General features: G+C 41.1%; 1 protein-coding gene across 5 annotated transcripts in view; it reads right to left on the bottom strand.

Annotated features, from left to right (window-relative positions):
* Nucleotides 1-20970, bottom strand: part of ADGRB3 (adhesion G protein-coupled receptor B3) — a 458060-nt gene that overhangs the window by 178703 nt on the left and 258387 nt on the right. For all 5 annotated transcript variants that reach the window (XM_082218223.1, XM_082218224.1, XM_082218222.1 and 2 more), the window contains one exon: nucleotides 18910-18953. In XM_082218223.1, coding sequence (XP_082074349.1) covers nucleotides 18910-18953 — 44 coding nt within the window. The remainder of the gene's footprint in view (nucleotides 1-18909; nucleotides 18954-20970) is intronic.

Consider the following 20970-nt stretch of genomic DNA (forward strand, 5'->3'; position numbering starts at 1 on the left):
TCTGCCAAACTATATATTGAAACAATAGGAACAATCTCCATTTTCTGCACTCAAATGATATAGTTCTTGAAATTCTAAAATGAATGCTAAGAGGCAGGGTTTAGCTCTGAACAGCACAATATGGTTCTAGAGGCTAAAATAAATGCTGAGACATAGGAGATATTTCTATTTTGTTGTTCTAATCCTGGCTGTAGCACTGCCTCACTTTGCTTTTTATGTTTTCTATTGGCTCCAGATGACCCAGATAGAAAATTGAGATACCACAGTAAAGCTCAGAGGAAATGAAAGGTTGCATGTGACCTAACCCTTCTTAGATAAACAATTACAAACTAGGAAGAAAGAGTGATTGTTAAAGAGACACTACTGGCAGCCTACAATATAAAGGAAGAATTGGATATTTATTTGTTTAATGCGGCAGGTTTCCCCCTCTGATACAGCAAGCTTGATGCAACAGCACAGAAAAGTACATTTTTAAAAGAAAGCAATCTGTTCTTTAATTTTACCTCCTTTTATGTTGAAAATGCTTGCTATCTGATCTATTGTGACTAACTGTATATTCTATTCTATCAAGTAGCAAAGTGAACAGGTGATGGAAACCCATAATGGTGCTTGGAATTGCTAAATGTAAATCTTATATCTTTCTTTTTTATTAGTTTCCAAGAAAACAGAACCCCTTCTCCCACCCACCCACCCACCCACGCACCCTCCCCTCTCTCTCTCTCTCTCTCTCTCTCTCTGTGTGTGTGTGTGTGTGTGTGTGAGAGAGAGAGAGAGAGAGAGAGAGAGAGAGATTTATACACAAGTTCTTGGCTTTTCTACCTCTTCTTAGTATCCTGCACAAATTCAGAGATTAAGGCTACCAGTGGCTACAAGTCATGATGACTGTGTATTGCCTTTAGTAACAGAGGTGGCATGCCTGTGAATATCACTCTCTGGGGAACAACAGCAGGAGACCGAGAAAGCTATTTTCCTCATGCCCTGCTTGTTGGCTTCCCATAGGCAACAGGCTGACCGCTGGGGGAAACAGAATGTTGGACTGGATAGGCTGGTTGAGCCAGGAGAGCTCTCCTTATGTTCCCAGTAACAAAAACCCTGTCATGCACTTTATTTATTGTTGTAATCAAACTTCAAGAATATTCAAAATAACTAAGGAGGGAGTGGAGCTGGGCCAGTGAGAAGAGGCGGCATGGTCTGGGCAGAAGTTCATTGGCCCTTGAGAGTGTCGTGTATTTGGTTTCCCAGGCCCAAGGTTTCCCCCACCTGCTTTGACAGAAAAGAAACAAGGTGTATGTTGTGTTGTATGAATTCTCACACTTCGTACTTCATGCTCTCAGTTTCCCCAGTTTGTCAAAAGCCTGTTGCATCAAGAGTTTTATTAAAATAAAGCTCCAAAATGCTAGGACTTCCAATCCACATTTAAGAATAGTATAGGTTAAGCATTTCTGAATTGCTTATTTAGTACAAATCCAGAAGATACAAGCTGTCTTTCAGGCAAACATCTATCTGCACTTCCAAAAAACAACCATATGTTTGTGTATAATGTGCCAGACACACACAAAAAGGAAGACCAATTTCCTACTATGGAAGTTTTAACACCTTCTGTTGCTGCTGTCCATGAAATGGCTTTCAAATCAATAGTGGTACTTACTAGAGGTGTGGGACTGACCACCAGATTCAGCTGAATCCCAGCTTGGTGCTTTAACAAACAATCGAGTTGGGCTTGGACCTGTGCTGGTAACATTGCTGTACTTATTAGGCTGTATAAATAAATAATCCCAACAAACGGTTTTAGAATATACTGTTCAGTCATGAACTTGTCCCAGAATGGGTGTCTGAACCTTTGCTGCTGTAAATCTTAAATCTCTTTTGACACCCTCATCGCCCCACCATCTGAAATACTATGTCAGGGGGATCTTGCACAGAATGTAGTATGGCCAGCCTAATATCAATGGATGAAATACCTACAGTAGCTTGAAACATGAATTCTATGCATGGTTTAGGGTTGGTCGTTCAGGGAGAGCTGCCATCAGTTCAATGGATTAAGCCTTTTCATGTATGGAAGTGCAATTGTGGAAAAAGCATCACCTGATACCATTCTGTCTGGCATATCTTTTTTTTTTTTACTGGTGTGTGGCCCCCCCAGTTTATTTGGGACACTCTGTCCCACCTGGAAATTTGCATATGGCAGAAAAATTCAATTTTTATTCAAAATTTGTTTCCTCTTTTGCAGGTACGCCAGGGGGCCAATCCACACAGGGGGCCAATCCACACACAGTATACTTGGCACCTCTGTGGTCAATTTAGGCAAAATGGCAAACTGATTTACTGAGATATGGAGAAACATGGAGCATGTGATGAGAGGAGGGAATTTTAAGACAGAAGCTAATGTAATCATGGTTTGGTGCTACAGGTTAAGCCAAATTAATACGTCTCTTCTTACAATGTGACTATAACATAGAACTCAGTCTGCCTCTCCACAAAGCAAGCCATTCATGTGTACAGTGATACCTCGGGTTACATACGCTTCAGGTTACATATGCTTCAGGTTACAGACTCCGCTAACCTAGAAATAGTACCTCGGGTTAAGAACTTTGCTTCAGGATGAGAACAGAAATCGTGCTCCGGCGGTGTAGCGGCAGCAGGAGGCCCCATTAGCTAAAGTGGTGCTTCAGGTTAAGTATAGTTTCAGGTTAAGAACGGACCTCCGGAACGAATTAAGTACTTAACCTGAGGTACCACTGTATAAGCTTGCTGCACTGATTCCATGGTCTCTGCATTCCATGGTCTCCTAGAAGCCAGCACCAGAAAAGCTGGATACTAACAAGGAGAGAAGGTACATGAGGGCCAATCCTCATACTGAATCAACATACTTGAAACTCCTTAATGCAAGGAGGAAGGGCTATCATGCTGTGACTATTTCAATAACCCTCCATTGTCAGCCATAATGTGAGAAGCAGAAGCGATTTCAGTGATGGCCCATGGACAAACTGGGTGGGGACTGGATTTGAATCTGATGAGACAGTGCAGACAGCTTGCAGCTGCTGCCACACGGAGGCAATTTCAAGTATTCTCTGTGTGAGCCACAATAAATCCAGACTGCATCTCAAAACCTTAATAAAAAATTACTATATTGAGCTATCTTTGATGTAAAGGCAAATGCTTCCTTTATAAGTCAGGGCTATATGTAGTTGGCCAATTTCTTCAGCAGCCAATTTCTGCTTAAAAGTGCTGGGCTAACAGAAGGCATGCTATTTATTGCATTGCTAACTGGGACACTGAAGGACTTTTGGATACTTTTGAGATATCAAAGTATAATTCCAGGACTTCAAAGGTGAGCATTTTGTGCATTGCTGTATATCATGAAAAGGCTTCCTTTGGGCTCAGTATAGTAACTGAGTAATCCATTTGATGTCATCCCTCCCCTTCCTTATTTGAACAGTTTAGGATTGGTCCCCTATTAGGTTGACCTGAGAGACTCAGCTTAAGATATGCAAAAGTGCCATCTACTTTTGTCTCCTAGCACAATGGGGTCATAAGGCCAACCATTTCAAAGCCGTTGATGGGATATAGCTTCAACATAAGCTTCTGCTAAAATGCAGTGCTTTGTGGACTGTGCTCTGCAATAAGTAGAAGTGCATGTCATGTTTGCAGCAGTAACTGCGGCACATGGGATTCAGACTCGCAGTGTATATTTTTTTTTAATCCATTACTGAAGAATAATAGAATGGATTGGAACATATTCTCCAGCACCATCACTTCAAGTGTCTATGTACATATTGCTTTCTCCTAATTAGCCAAGAGCAAAATATATTCAAATCCTAGTTAATGTTATGAGGGAACACAATAACATTTCTTTTAAAAAATCATCACAACAATGTGATACTTTCAGCCGTATTTTTTTTTAATATAAAACCTATTCATCCATAATCTGGTGGTTATTCAAGAGGGAGCCTTTATAGTGAAATCTCTTAGCCTGATGATGCTCATTTGACACTAATACTTTCCATTTAAATATGCTTAAATCCCAGTATATTTTTGTATTAGTCTTACTAAATATGACCATCCCGCATGAGCTTAATAAAAGATCTTACAAATGTAGTAAGTAGTATGAACTTTGTCTTTACTAACCTAAAGAAAATACTCTGTCTATAAGGGGATAATAAATCAGAATTTTATTTCTTATTTTTCTTGCAAGCTATTTTAATGGTTTTTTTAAGGGGTGGGGTGGGGAGCTTAAACTCATATTCCTATGAATATATTCCTTTTGTCTAACACTAGAGGACATAATCTTGGCTTCTAGTATTTATCTTTCAAAAGGAATTCAATCAGTCTAACCTGCATAGAGAATGTGAAATGATTTAAAAGGGAGGGGTGGGAATTAAATGCAAATTGTATCTATTTCTTCTGGAAGGCAGTGTAGTCATAGACTAGATTCAGTGCAGTACATCATAAAGCTGAGCCATAGAGTAACCTCATATAAAATGAAATATTCATTTAATTGCAGTAAGATAAAAAGCAAAATTGAATGCATTTTATTTCAATATTTGGCCAGATGAAACTAACAAAACAAGAATGCATGTCCTCAAGGCATTGTTTTGAAAGTTTTGCATTTGTCTTCCTGTTTAAAATATTATGCATACTTTTTCACATTGATAGGCAAAAGAGTGCACGCCTCTGTCTTCTGAGAAATGACTCCTAGATTCATCCTCTAATCATTGGAGGCCATAGTCCCAAACTGTTACCAATCCTTAAACTATGAAGAGAGTCCTAGGGGAGGGGTAGCCATTGTGGTGTCCTCCAAATTCCCATCATCACAGACCATTGACCATGCTAGTTGGGGGCAGATGAGAGCTCTAGTCCAACAACATTTGGAGGACAATATATTGGCTATCACAGTCCAAGAGGTTGTTGATTTGGACAAAAGATAGTAAGAGGGACTAAACTCCATGTCTTTATTCAAGATACCTCAGATGTCCTAGGGCTAGGCAGTGCAGCACTTTAGCTAGCAATGCCTCCAGTAGATGGAAGCCAGCTGATCTTGAGAAATACATTTACTCTGCCTCCAGCAGATGGAAGCTAGCTGATCTTGAGGGATGCATTTACTCAGGCTGTTGCTGCTGGCTTGTTTCTCTATTCTGGTCTCTGGAGTGCAACCTCAGAGCTAAGGCTTTTACAAAGCTGAGGTGTTCACATGTTCTGAGGATATCTGCACTCGCATTGCTGATCCCAGGTGCTTCTCAGTCCCACCGGTCTACCACTTCTGTCTTTGGCCTGCTTACCAGGTGAAACACAGTACACTTCACATGGCAGATCCACATTCCTCTTTCCCATCAGCATGGGCACTGCACATGGACCACACCTATTCTTCCTTTAAATCCCAGCACAGTCAATTCAAATTTCTGGAAATGCATGTGATATAAATCTCTTGTGGGACTGGGTTGCCTCAGAATGTGCACAAGGGATTCCCTCTCTGACAGTGCCCACCTGTCCAAGTCTTCCAACAAATAGGCAGGCAAAAACACATTTGAGAGTGAGAGAGCTAGTTCTCATCCTGGATACCTTTGGGCTATATTCTTGTCTGGCTATGGAATGGAATGTGGAAAAATTCAGAAATTAAGACTAGAATGAGCCATGGCTTCTCAGACTCCAGATTAGCTAGTCCACCTGTGCCAAAAAAAATGCATTGGTGTTTTATTTTGTTTTGTTTTAAACCCATCTGCCTGATGTAGTCATGCTGAATTTAATAAAACCATTCTGTCTGGTAAATGGATTGCACAATTCCCCCACCCTGCTATACTATATTATGCATATACACACATACATACACACATATATTACCTATCTATTTAGCTAGCTAGCTAGCTAGCTATCCACCCACCCATATATATCTGTGTGTATTATATATAAAACAGATACCACCAGGGCTGTGTAAAGAGACTGTTCTACCAGTACAACAACAAAAAAGAATAGCCATCAGTCACATTGAGAATTAATCTATGTCTAGCCCCAGTGTGTCCCTTTCTTATGTATGGTCGGTCACACACACACACACACACACACACACACACACACACTTATGGGTGTATTTATTGAAGGATTTTAAAATTGCTACAGCAACACCTATGTTTCTCTAACTATCTGGATGCTTGGAATCATCAAAGCACACCATTTATAAATAACTTGATGCAATTCTGACTGAAACCACTTGTGCAGTATTTTAAAATCTAAAACATAATCTTGAAAAACACATTTCCAAATAACTGCAACATATTCATGCTAAAGTATGGGATACTCCAGTGAACGTGGACCTGTCAAATTCAGTCCCAACCCAATGGTGATTTCTTGAATTTTCAAGTGGATGCTTGGAAAAAACCACAGTTCTAGTTTGGAACAATTACGAAGCTGTGGGTTAACCAAGTGGCTAGTACATCAGCTCTAAGGGCATTTTGAGCCATTTTGTCTCAGAAGAAGCTTTTGTCTCAGAACAAGCTTCATATGCTTTATAACAAAATCAGCAGTGTTATAAGTCATTTACTTAGTAGTGACTCACAACTTCTAGTGCAGTGAATTACTTGGATCTGTGCAGATGCATAGCTGTCAACTTACAGATTTGAAAATAAGGGACCAGCAGCCTTGCAAATAAGGGACCAGCAGCCAAAATAAGGGACCTACAGCCTCACCTGTTCCAGGCACTCCAGGCTTCCTGTCCTTCTGCAGTCTGGTCAAACTCATGCTGGTAGCTCTAAGAACACTGCCCAACCAACTTTGTAACCAGAGGTTCAACTGAATAGAATCAGAGTCACATGCACTACAAGGCCTATGCAGCTTCAACTTACGATGGCTCCCTGGCCTGGCTTTGCACTGCAAAGTTTGCAGCAGCACGTGCAACAAAATGGCGTCCAGTATTCAACCCCCCCCCCTCAGCTTGCATTAACTAGCCACACACACACACAGCCTCCCCCCCTCGCCACGAGATCACTAGTCACCCACCATTTTAGTCAACCAGCTCCTTTCTTCCCCCCCATAAGTCAATCGAAGGAGCCTCCAAAACAAATTCAAAAGCCCCACTCCCACGAGATCTCCTTTTCTTTTCCCCTTTTCTTTTCTTTTCTTTTCTTGTGCCCCCGCTCCAGACAGACCTTTTCGCCAGCAAGGGTGAGTGGGCCGTCGATGACATATCCATCCGATTTCAAGCCGAGCACTCAGCACAGGTATGTTCAACTTCTGAGCCCCTCTGAGCCAAAGGCAGAAAGCCTAGCCAGCAGCCAAATGAAACCTCAAGGAAAACCACCGCCACCTCTCCGCTGGGAAGCGCTGAGCAAAGGCAAGTCCCCAGGCAACATGGCCGATTTAATCAGCACAAGGCATGCAAGCTCCACCCCCCGTCGTTCTTAGACTTCTTATTGGGTGAGCAACACAGCCAAGCAACACAGTTGGAGCCTCCCTCCTCCCTGGCTGGCCGGCAGGGAGGGAGGGAGAGGAGCTGCTTCCCTTGAAATTTAAGGGACATCATTTAAGGGACATCCATCAATAAGGGACAGCAGCGGGACATGGCGCTGGAATAAGGGACTATCCCTTCAAATAAGGGACGCTTGACAGCTATGGCAGATGGCCTTCATATTAATGCCCTATGCAGCCAGAGGATTTAGGATCCCTCCAGGCTCTGAGCATGTCTTCTCCTAGCCACACCCCCTATGGTGTCTTGAGGGATTCACATCCTTGTCACATCCCCACCCCCTGAACCCTTTGGCACTAAGCAGGAGTACAACAGGCATCAACATGGTTCCATTCTCTCCCCCCCCTGCGAGATGTTGGCCTAGGGAATCCTCCTTCACCAGCTAACCAATGCCTCAGAGGGCCTGCTGAATCACCAAATATTATGCTACCCCTTTAGCAGAATTCTCCCCACTCCCATGTGAGATCTATTTTTTTCTTTTTGTATTATTTTATTTATTTATTTATTTATTTATTTATTTATTTATTTATTTTGTAAGACATGCTGAGTAATGGGGTTGCAACAGTAGGGCAAAGTACACATTTAAAATCAACACGCCCATAGAATAATAGAACTGCAGATAGAACCCAAGGGTCATTCTAGCTCAACTCCCTGCAATGCAGGAATTACAGTTAAAGAATCCCTGACAGATGGCCATCCAACCTCTGTTGAAAAATCTCAAGTGAAGGAGTGTCCACCACCTTCCGAGAAGTCCAAATTCAACTGAACTCCCATAGCCAGTTTGGGCCATTGGGGAAAATTCCTAAAGGTGGCCAGCATGTCCTACTTTGTCCTGTGGAAGGGCAAGCGGTGCTGATTTTCTGTTGCAGAAGCAAGTCAAAAGTGGATGCTGGCTTATATTCTGCTCAGCTTCCCAGCTCTCACTGTTCAGTTAGCACAAGGCTGATCCTTTCAGGCTGCTGAGGTCCTGCCCTTCCATGGGGGATAGCCAGCAATGGCATAGCCCATCTGGTCTCATTATCACCTCTCCTCTGGTCTTCAACATACCTATGTGTGGGGTGTGAGAGGACAGGACTGGGCAAATCTTTTAGAATTTGGCATCTTAGATTAGCCCAATGCATTTGGGAAGTTGAGAGATGGGGCTGTCAAAGTTGTCCAACTTCCTTGCTAAGCAACAAGCTTTGGTCAGTTTGTGTGTTCAGACTTGGTGGAAGGGAGAAGTGACTTCTCTGCTTGGACATGATGGAAGACAGGAAAACCTGCCCATCTTAGAGGGACATGTTAGGGTAGGTCAGACTTTCATGACAGCATTATCCTCAATAGTAGGTGTACAACAGTACCATCATCACGAAGGGCTAACATACCATATCCATTTTAGGCAATCTTGCGATGTAGTGCTAGGATTTTATGCAAATGAATCATCTTCATTTTTGCCAAACTTACTCCCACTCTGCAATCAGGTAGGCGCAACAGATCCTGATATGTGGATATGTTAATTTTGCAAAACAGCATGATGTATTTTTTTATGTAAATAATAAGCACCTTGCTGGTCCGGGGCTCATTTCAAAGAAAATAAACTTTCTTGACTTCTCTGTGTTTCTTAAAATATGCATGTTAGTTGAAACCTTGTCCATGTTGTGATGGCATGCAATGAAGTGTAAAATTAACAAACACACTGCAGTGCAAAATCGTGCACCATTCCACTTACTCATAAATCATTTATGTACATGTTTGATAATCCTGTCTCTTACATTTTCATTCAAGATTTCAAGTGAACCAACTTATCTGCATTCTTTTTCTTTCTTACGCATTTGATTACTGTGAGCTTCACACGTGATACAGATAAAGAAGCAAATTGCAACATTGGCATACAACCCAGCATTACAAACACACTATTTAAAAGCAGAATATTGTAAAGCAGGCATAGGCAAACTCAGCCCTCCAGATGTTTTGAGACTACAATTCCATCATCCCTGACCACTGGTCCTGTTAGCTAGGGATGATGAGAGTTGTAGTTCCAAAACATCTGGAGGGCCAAGTTTGCCTATGCCTGTTGTAAAGCATCATCATCATCATCACCATCATCTTTTTATATTTTTATATACACATAAAATCCCAGGGCACTATCTTTTTAAAGTTAGGCCAGGCTGCATTGCTACAACCATGTATTTAGGAATAAGATTTGTTGAATTTATTATCAGTAAACATGCATAGGATTGGGTATTTAAAAGCCACCAATCTTAATGGGAGACTCAAACATAAATATATCCCCTATTGAAAACAATAAAACTTCTAAGATTTACCTTGCAAAAGCACTGCCAGACTCATCAGATTAGGGTGGACTAACCATCACCCAAGTAACTATTAAACTGGTCTTCATTGTAGTGACTTGCAAACACAAGTCTTCTTCAAAATTTACACCTCCAAAATATATTGGTTGCTCTTTTGTCACGAAACAGAGGTACAGTATTCAGGTTTCCAGCTGTATTAAAATGTGCAAACTCTAAATATTAGTCAGCATGAGAGCCGGTTTGCCCTTTCTGCATTTTCAAGTCAGGACTTGAAGGGCTGAATGAGAGTGAGAGAACCAAGTTATTGGTGCACATAAGCGGAAAGGAAATTTGAAGGAAATTTGCAAATTTCATGATTTATAAGGAGGTGCTCCTGACCAAGTCATGTTGTTCCCTTAATCTCACCCCACATCCCTGCCTCAACTATCAAATAGTGAGAAAGGATGTAGCCTCTAAAGTGCCACAGAGCTTTTGTTTTTGCAAATTTGGCCAAACATGACTGAAATGGTTCAGTTCCTGAGATGTGGTCATGACCATTCACGAAAGGCTGGGTTAAATAAGTTGAAAACTGATAGTAGGAGGAGAAGCTATTCCAGGACCACATGTAGCCTTTTTGTTTTGTTTTTCAAGGGTCTGGCAGTTCTGTTATGTAAAAAGAAAAATCACATCCTGTACAAAAAACACACCCACACCTCGCAACCAATTTACCATGCTCTGAATAAATTATGCAAATGAGCAAAATGTAACTTTGATTAATTCAAATTGCAATACTTGTATTTCAAGGAGTTCAGAATCTTTTTGTGAGTGGGGAGGCGATACAGTGTAAGGAACAAATGGACATAACAGATGGGAGTGGTAGTGGTAAATTAAGCTACAGGGCAAAAGGCAGAAATTCAGAATAGAAGGACCTGTCAATTTATTTTAAAACTTTTCTCTACCACAAAGCCTAACAACTTGGAATTTCTAGAAGAAATCAGATTTAATTGTGGAACACAAGCCATCACCAGTTGCTTAATTTATTATTTCTCTTATCTCCTGAGTTGAAAAATGTCCAGCAGTAACACAAAATTATGGGAGAGGATACTTGAATTGATAATGCATAAATAAACATATTGCTCATGTACTGTGTACTACAAACAAAACTTAATGTACCACTGAACAAGTTACGGTAGTTATATGTTGCTCTTGTATTTACATGAAAACCAATAAACATTATTTGACCGGGGGGAGAGAATTATGGGTTTAGAATTATGGTTAATGGTTAATCCCCCTGCTGACTGACCCTTGAGACAAAAACATAAACCTGTTTGGAAATGTGCAAAGCCATTAAAAAGAGAGAGAAAAGTGTCCTTTGTCCAACTACTTACCGATTTACTGCTATTCACTAGATATTCAACTTGCACAAAATGGTATGGTTAAAAGACCGCTAAAATATTTAAGAAGAAATTCTTAGTGCTCAGGTTTCTATCTGTGTCTAATTTTAAGGTTATCCCAAAACAACAACAGGTCCTATTTACTCCAGAGCATCAACTGAAGGTGCATGAAGCGACTGCATCACTAAAGCTAAGCAGGTTTGGGTCTATTCAGTGCCTGGGTGAGTGACTGTCTGGGAACCACATGCAAGCCACCCTGGGTTCTATGATGGAAGGAAGATGGGATATAAATGTAAGGAAACAGATCAATAAATACACTTCTGCTTTAGGAAGGCAATATCTGAGATTTCAGTTTTTTGGTGTGTGTGTTTTTTTACCGTTTTCCTGATGGGTTCAGTGTGGCTTGGATGCTGTGTAGACTCATCAAAAGCCACTGTGAGTAGTTTTGTCAGCAGTGTGTTGATGGAGAAGGACGTGGAACGACATGTGGATCCAGAATTGGCCTCCACAGTCACTTACGGACTCACTGTTAAAACGGTGTTTATGGAAGACAATATTACTCGGCTAAGAGTGATTGCCAAAGAAGAAGAAGAAGAAGAAGAAGAAGAAGAAGAAGAAGAAGAAGAAGAAGAAGAAGAAAGTTGATGGAGACAATTGTGCCTTGCTCAGAAGCTGCAATATGCTAAATAAACCTTACACTGCTCAAACTTTTTAACTCAGTGACACCATGAAAAAACAAATCATCTTAGAGGAGTTCCCTCCTCCAAAACTGTTGCTCTGAAGGAACGCCAATTATGAGAATAAACGGGTTACCAAAAGACAGCATGTTTGTTTCTAAGGTAACCATTTTGTCTCCAGACAAAAGCTAGCTTCGTTCTTGGGACAAGCAATACAAATAACTTTGTTTATTCAGGGGTCTGATTCTTTGAGTTTCAGCAACAGCACATAAATATACATGTTAATGGAAATGGCAGCCCCATGCCAAGTTCTCCTCCATCCTGCCTCATCTAGGGTTACTTGCGTAACCTCAATGCCCCACATTACTGGCTGCTGCTGGCAGGTATAGAGAAATAAAACAGGAACATCTGAGTAAATGTTACAAGGAGAGAGGAAAGAATTTGACAAGTTATGAACATGCTCCATCTACCAACAGGAGTCCATTGGGATTTTAAATGAGTACTGCCGCACTCATCTTGACCTTGGACCACATAGTCACTCCACTGTGTTTTAGAACATGTGGCTATCCTCTGTAGACCAATATGACTATATATTTGGCCAACTTGCACTTGCTACATACTGAGTGATCATTGTTGTAAGCAAATGCATGTCCTTGTGTACTAGGCATGAATTAATGGGATTTGTACCTCTGGCATGCCAAAAGGAAACAAAAAAGTTTGAAAACTTAGGTTGAAAACATTGCTACAGTTATTAGGATAAAAACATACTAGCACACCAGATTATATCCTTTTAAATATGTTTGTGGGAGGGGGAGTTATTGTTTTCTTTTTGTTCTTGCTTTTTGTGTTTTTATTTAGTTGTGAACTACTCTTAGATCTTCTGGTGGTATACTAAACAAACAAACAAACAAACAAACAAATACCTGATTATCCAAACACAATGGGTTTTTGTTTTGTTTTGTTTTAGCAATGTAGCCTTGAATGGGTGTTTGGATCTTGCTGCCCCTAGAGCCTTCCACCCAAATGTTAATATCTCTTTGCCTCCCCACTCCTGAAATCTGTGATGTTCCTTTCTTGAAGAAGGGGGGGCCTTTAGATGCTGGATCACAGCTTCATAACTTAAAGACTTGGCAGCTACGGGATGCTGTTTTGGTGGCCACAGCATAAATCACGTTGTGCCATTTTAGCTAAAGCAGATTCTTAAGGTCAGACACCTTCTATAATACAGTGTTTGCATTCATTTTACACACTTGGACCTGCAGATAGCAGCGGCAAGGAGGCAAGGACCAAAATCATGGTGAAAGACAGGAGTTACTTGTAAGGTTATTTCATATTGCTACCATCAAATATGCTTCCATGGCAAAGCAGGATCTCAGCAGGGTAAAAAAGCAGGAAGAAAGTGTGATGATTCACACTACAAGGGAACAAAACTATAGGGTGCATGTGTCCTGTATGCAAGTCAAATACCCCAGAAGACAAAAAGGAACAGCTGGAGCAACGGCTTCACAGGCAGCAAACTGCTGTTGCTACTGTTCTCTTTGTGTTTGTTTGTATGTTACTACAGCAGTTTGCAAGCGGAATGGGGAACACTGTAACTGCTTAACTCAAACATCCAATTCACTAAGATTACCATTAATAAAAGCCGGAATCTGCTTGGCAACAAGGCCAATCCGCTTAATGCTTTCAGCTAGGTTTTTTTGTTTTGTTTTTGTTTTGGTGATGAAATGTCTACCAATTTGAGGAAGAAAGGTTTAAGTAGGCTAGGCTGTTCAGATTCTCATCACAATAAGCTTCATGTGTTATTGTAAAATTGGTCATGAAAACATTCCCTGCTCTGCCCAGAATACTGGTGTTTTGGAATATCAATCTGTGTGAAATTTCATGAACATTGAGGAAAAATTGATCTGAGCAAGACCAATATTTTGCCATGCCTTGGAGAAATAATTTAAGTTCCCAGCCGCTATGGTTTTGAGGCTGCTCAGTTTTCCAGCTGATGGCTATTTACATAAAAATGTGCATGTCAATTGCATTCATGTCTACTTTGGCCCTGAAATGTACCCTAAAACGTACCGAGAATAAATCATTATTCAAATAGCTTCTCAAAAACATATTCCCCATTTTCCAGTGGATCCATTAACAACATGTGAGAATAGCAGAAAACACAATGGTGGTGTAATGTGTTGTAATGGCTTCAGTTGCATGTCTCTTTAAACCATGGTGCCCTTCACATGTTGCTGGTCTACAGCTCCCATCATTGGCTATGGTGGGGCTAATGGGAGATGTAGTTCAACAATATTTGGAGGGCACTATGTTGGTTAGCCCTGATTTAAACCACAGTCAAGCTTAAATATGGCTTAAAGGTGAAGAAGCAGGATGGTGGCGCACAGGAAGAAAAAAAGCAGCTGTCTCATTTTTCTCCCACTCTGCTGTTGCCATGCTACCAGGAGATGAGCCACGACTTAAGTGTTATGTCTGAACTTGAGCTCATAGTATGTCTCCCCAACACAAACCATGAGTGATAAACCAAATGCAAGCCTTGGTTACTGTAATGGTTGGGAGTTACTCATGCGTAATCCTGCTCCGTTTGAGCATCGGATTGCCTGGTTAAACCCTCCGGACTACGCAGCCCATAGTAGCGTGGCTGCCCTTAGTCACTTGTAGAATCTGACTGTGGGCGTTTCTTAAAGCGTTGCCAACATAAGAGTTGTTTGACGCCCAATCGTTTCCGCCTCTCACTGCGCGGGAGTCTCCTGCGCAGGGTGGGCGTGGGCAGCGGGGTGCTTGGGCTCTCCTCGCTAACTTCCAACGAAGAGTCCTGGAGCCCCTGCACCTCCCTGTCCCGTTGCTCTCCTGGATCCCTGGTGTTACACTCATTCTCTTCCCCTTCTTCGTGGCTAAGTCTCCCTCTAGTGCTAGGACCTTCCCCTGCAGAATCCGAGACCCTCTCCTTCTCCCGTGCCTCTGATGGCAGTTCCCTGACAGTTACAGTTCACGGTTTGTTTCGGGAGAGACAAACCATGAGCCTGGATTCAGGCAAAATGCTAAGCTAAAGCACAGCTCGGGTCCTTGATTGTGCAGCAGGAGTGAGGGAGAACAGAAGAGGCTGTGATTTTCTTTCTGTGCACCAGCACGTTGCATGGTCCACCTTTAAACCATAGTTAAGCTTAACTGTAGTTTAAAGTGGCGTGCAAACTGGGTGCATGAATGCATGGCCCAGGATATGGCTATTGATTCTTCTGCTCATGGTGATCTTACGCAATGCAATGAAATGAGGACCAGTTTCAGTTAAAGCTTTCCCCAATTTTCCAGAGTCAGCAGTGAATAAGCAAGAACTCCTGACTAGAAACAGTCCACTCTCTTGCTGGATCGGCGCCAAAGGGACTGCCAAATATAAACTGCAAAACAACCGAAGCAAAATGCCATTCATTTTTGAAAGCTGTGAGGACATCCCAGCTTTGTGTGATTTATAAACAGTGGATCAAGACTCTCAACCTGCCACATGTGGAAAATTTGATGTTATAGAATGGAATGTAAGTATAAACAGAGGGTGATAGAGACCTGGAGGGGGGAAAAATCAGCCTTACTATTATGCATCTGTTCAATGGCACGACGCTGCACATTTTATTTAGATTTATATAGCCTAAGTATCCTTCCATGCTAGCACACTAGGAGCTTTCACTCTAATTCAAAGCCTACAATATCAGAATACAAATTCCATAACATAATCAAATAGAGTAAAATACTCCATCATAAATCACTGCTGAGGGGGGAAAATAGTAATGAATCATAAAACAACCTCAGTTAACATTATGTCCTTACATTCTCTCCCCCCCACAAGAAGTTTAGAGAAAAAAGTGATAGCAAAATGAAAGGTGGGGAGAAAAGAACACTTTTCTGACCTCTTGTGGGTGATGAGCTTAAGCTCTGAGGCAGAAGAAAAAAGCACCAGCTCCATAAAATGCATAAGCAGCATGCAGTTGCAAAAGCCATTTGATAAATTACAGAAGCGTAACAAATGGTACTTAGCATCAATCTTTTATGGTCCCACCTACTCTCGGATGACTAATGCATCTCCTGCTGGATTCCCCCCCCCCCCCCGTTATTGAAAAGCTTTAAGCAGCTTCAAGGAGAGCCATTTTTAAAACTCCCAGTGAAATATTTCCTTGCCTGAAATTTGGAACCTTTTCCTAGCATAAGTTATTTTATGTCATTTTCAGGGATTCCTAAAATATGTTACTGAAAGACAGCCATGCTCTGCACGGGCAAAGGAAGGAGGAGAGGGGAAGAGAGATGGAGCCAGCCTGCACGAGAGCCCACTGCACTGCAGGGGGGGGCCCCTGCAAAATGGAGCTAAATTATACAAGCTCTGCTCTAGGCCCTCTTTCTTTTACAGCAGCATAGGTCTATATGCAGGAGCGAGCTATTGTGGCTCTTCCAGGGGTTCTACTGATTGAGCATTCACCCTGGTTTGCTTGCACGAAACTTACACAGAGGCTAGATCATATCTGGTCTTTATTGAGCTTCCCTTCTGATTTGTTTGTGGGACAGCTATATGACTATGAGCATTTATCCTGCATGCATTCTGACTTTCCTGCGGGCTGTTTACATGTCTTCCTGTTAGTTGCTCATTCATTTCACACTTTTTAAAGGATTTCAAACCTGCAAAAAGTCCCATTTTTTAAAAAAGTGGATTTGTTCCACTAGGGTAACATAGTGTTTTGATCTTCTTTAAATACATGAACCTTAAGTCCTGGCATGCGACTGAATCACTCCTGCAAAATACTGGCAGCCTAGAGGCACCCTTAATCATTGTCTTTTCCTTCTGAATCCCCGAGTATGTTTTAAATGTAGATGAGCACAGCTGGCAATTGTACTAACTACTACCAAGTACATACTAAAATGCTGAAATGCTTCTTCAGAATCAGCGGCTTTCTGTAGCACCCAAAATAGCAGCATGAAGTTGCTTTTTCTGACAGAAAGGTGGTTTATGAATCGCTTGTGATAAAAAGCCCCCAATAATTCTGAAGCACCTTGTTAGTTTTTAAGATGGAACATTATGAGACTCTTTGCTCTCCAAATGATAGGTACATGTACACATTACAAGAGACACATCAAGTTTCATCCGTGTGTGTGTGTGTGTGTGTGTGTATCCATCCAGTTGAACAAAGACTAGCCAAAAACTGCAGGCTTGTACTGAAATGTACTGGCAGCAAATAAAACAGCCTCTTCACCTCTGACAACATCAGGCTCTTCCAGCTCAGCTCAGTGCTCACTCACTCTCTCTCAAATGAAGATAATGAAATCAAATGAACAATACTAGGGTTCAGTGGGGCTGGCTTGCCTCTCGGACTGCGGGTGTCCGGGGCCGTGAGCCATCATTGGGCCATGCATGCTATGTCATCACACCCCTAGCATGTATTATGTCATCATACCCCCCCAGCGTGTGTGTGCTGACATCATCGCACCCTCTGGCATGCTGACATAATTTGCACACGTAGCTGTGCCACACCGGTCCCCTCATTTAAAATGTTGTGGGAGCCAGGGCATTCAAGGCCCCAGGGACTCAGCACCTATGCTACAGTTGTAACCTCTTCTGGGGAGGTTCTGTAGAGAAACATAATGAAAATCAGTAATGTTGGGTGCCAAGCCAAGGGGCCCCAAAATTGTTCAGATCCATAACAGCGGGGATCCATTTGGGGTCACCAAATTTTGGCCTCGCTCAGGGTACCATCTTACCAAAGACTTCCAAAGTCTGCCCCTACACACGTGCCCAGTTACTGATTAGTAGGACATTGGGAACAGACCTCAGAAACATAGGCGTTACAAAACCATCTCTGTAGTAACAAATGTATTGTTGCATAGTCCAATAAATATATTTGCACATTTATATGTGTGTGTGTGTGTTATTGCGCTATATAAAACCTGCAGCAAACAAGTGATGGAGAGAATTGCAAATCCTGAGTCATTTTCAGGACTTAGTTGTCTCTCAAAAGCTACATCTGAAAAGAGGTTTGCAGGACTATCGCAGAAACTCAGACTGTCAAACCATTCAAGACCACACTGGTAAAAAATGGGCCAAGTAGAGGTTAAAGTCATTCAACTGGTAATAAAGCAGCATAGTTTCCTAATATACATACAGAAATGCCTACAAGGAGAAAAAAATGTGCAAAAAATGTTTCTCTGTACACAGGAGAATTAATAAAGATGTAGCTTGCAACACTGAACTTCTTACAATTCAATTTTGTGCTTGTTTACTTGAAGCCCCACTGCATTCAGTGGAGCTTACATCTAGGTAAGGGTACATAGGATTGCATCATAGTCCTATGCATGGGTACTCAGAAGTATGAGTATGTCCCACTGTCTACAATCGGTAAGCACTCATTAGTAAGTGTGCTTAGGATTGCAGCCTTGGTACATTCATTGATTTTAGTGAGAAAATGATTGATCAGCCTATGATATTTCGTGATGGTTGAAAGAGAGCTACCACTAATTTCTACCATGAATCAAAACTATTCACACAGAAAAGCACACATGAACATCTCTATAACACTTGAAGTATTCATTTGCATTTTCTTTACACTAGTACAGGAAACCTTACCTCCTAATTGTTAATTTGACAAACTGGAGAGAATCTAGTAATAAATATATTTTAAGCTATCAGTTTTTAAATTAGTAACGGGAATCCATTACATCAACCACAGGAAGTATTAGATATTCTTATTTTAAAAGTCAACACTGTACTCAATATGTTGCCCAGCAACCAACTCTCCAGTAACGAAAGCAGAGACAGGCATTTAATCCTCAGGCATCATGTGTTCCTGTAAAGATTTCCATGCACATTTAGGCACTGCCACAACCACATGGGTATAGTGATTTCTAACAGATCTATGCCATGACACATGACAGCACACAAATGTGCATGATTTCTAATATTTTAGTATGAATATCTAAAGCAAAAGCATTGAAATTAGCTCTGCAGCGTATCAGGGCTGTTATGTATTTAGTTCCTAGTGCCTCATAATCATGCCTTTTTATCTGCTGGATACATAAACATTCTGATGTGATCTGGAATATTAAATCCCAAGTAATAGCAATAAACATCTGTTACTTACATTTTTGAATCATCCCATAGTGCACAATAGGGATTCAATGTGCCCTGAAACAAATAACAATCACCCATCAAAATTTGTTCTTTGCTGACAGAGATAACGAATGGTTATGACCAAATGTACAGAATTTTAAATGGAAAAAACATCCTCAACCCTGAATTTTTAAAAAGGAAGATTTGCTTTGCAAAGGCAATCATTTCACTACCCTTGTGAATCAAAGGATCCCATCACCCACCCATCATCACAGTGTAGGAATGTGGAAGACCAGAATGCAGAAGAGAAGCAGCACATGTTCTTTTCTAGTTGAAGAACTCAAATGTCAAAGGCTGGTGTTGTCAAACTATTAATTGTCCAATTATATATTGGGCAAACTAGCTACACCCAATCGTGTCCGGAGACCTACAGATGTAATTTGCACATGCTGCAGCATTTATATTTTGCAACTGCTAATTGGTGCTTCCTCTTGTCTCCGTAACAGCTCACATTGTACTAAAAACATTAATATTTGATTGCAAAACTTAGGTAGATTCTTAAAAATCCCACTCTCTGAAAGTTGCTGCCCTTGTGGCACTAAAACAGGTAAAATTCATCACACACGTTTTATTTTATTGCCCATTTTATGCAAAAATATGTAAGTATTCGGCCCCCTTATTGAAGGAGGGGATTTATCGCACTGACTCTTCCAGGGTGTCTTATCTGCTGAACAATTGTAGTAAGGACGTTGTGGAGAATGAGGCAAGATGTTTGAGTGATGCTATAAAATTACATCACCATAGGTCCTAAGAACCATTTTCATACCTCACAATATCTGGACAGTTTTATCCTAAAGTATCTCCCACTATGTTTCGTTAACTATGTTGCTTTCTGATCCATGTATACAATGCACTTTTTCTATGCAAGGAGATTGATTGATTGATTGATTGATTGCAAAACTCAGCTTTTTAAAAATAATAATAACAAAAAGACTGATGGAAATAGGGGATATCTACTGGCTGGTATGAAATGAGCCTAGTTTGGCTGCTCTCATTATAAACACTAGCAGAAAAAGTACTTGGGGAGCTGTATGTAAAAAGCTCCATAAACAGCATTTCGTATTTGGCTGCAGACCAGGTCATTCTGACCTAGATTGCTGAAAAAGTGCAAAAAAGAAGAAGCTTTCCCTTAGATTTCGCTACTTCGCTTTCTTTATTGATTTGGAAACTTTATTCCTGGTGTCCGGAAATTACTGAAAACCTCCTCTTTAAATGCCTGCCTCTGGATCAGCCATCTTATGTCCAAACAGCATAGATAATGAAACAGATCATATACAATCTTTTGCAGCAGTTCCACTCCGGCAAATTCAAGCAGGATATGTACCCTAGCAGGCTGCTGATTAGTTTGAGGTTTCAGCCAGAAATGTCTGTGCTTCAGAGAGGGGCAACAAAGAACAGGGCGATAGTGGCAGTCTCCTGTCTGTGGAGTGTTCTCAGTAAGGTCTGCCTAGCACTGATACTAATGTATTTTTGGTACCAGGTGAAAACTATGATCTCAGGCAGTTTATGGAACATGATGACTTGGTTGCTATAGCTTATTCGCTGGTGACTTTCTAAATAGTTGAGAACATTTCCCCCCCCCCTTTACTTTTGAAAGTTTTTTTTAAACCTACAATGGTTTATGGCTGTTTAAAACTTCTATTTTAAATTTGTCATAAGTCATCTAGAGACTGCTACTATTAAGCAACTAACAAGTTGAATGAATAAATGAATGAATACATAAATAAATAGTTCCTCTCCCCCCCTCACTTTTCCAGGCTTTTTGTTTTAAATATCAGCCTCCTGATGCTATATTTGTATATGGTTTTGACAACCGAGCATAAGAAGTGTCCTGCAGAGCATGAAATATAGCTTTCCGATTGGACTAATGAAAGATAAATGTAAAATACCATAGTTCATTTCCAGAAAGGCCTCTGCATCCAAGTTCCCTCCAGGATGGGCAAAAGAGTATTGCATGAATTAAAAAACAACAACACACAACTGCATCTTGCCCTGGGTAGCATGCATACTGCAATTAGTGCTGAAATGGGTC

Source organism: Podarcis vaucheri, assembly GCF_965113315.1.
Source record: "Podarcis vaucheri genome assembly, chromosome: 3".
Taxonomy (NCBI): domain Eukaryota; kingdom Metazoa; phylum Chordata; class Lepidosauria; order Squamata; family Lacertidae; genus Podarcis; species Podarcis vaucheri.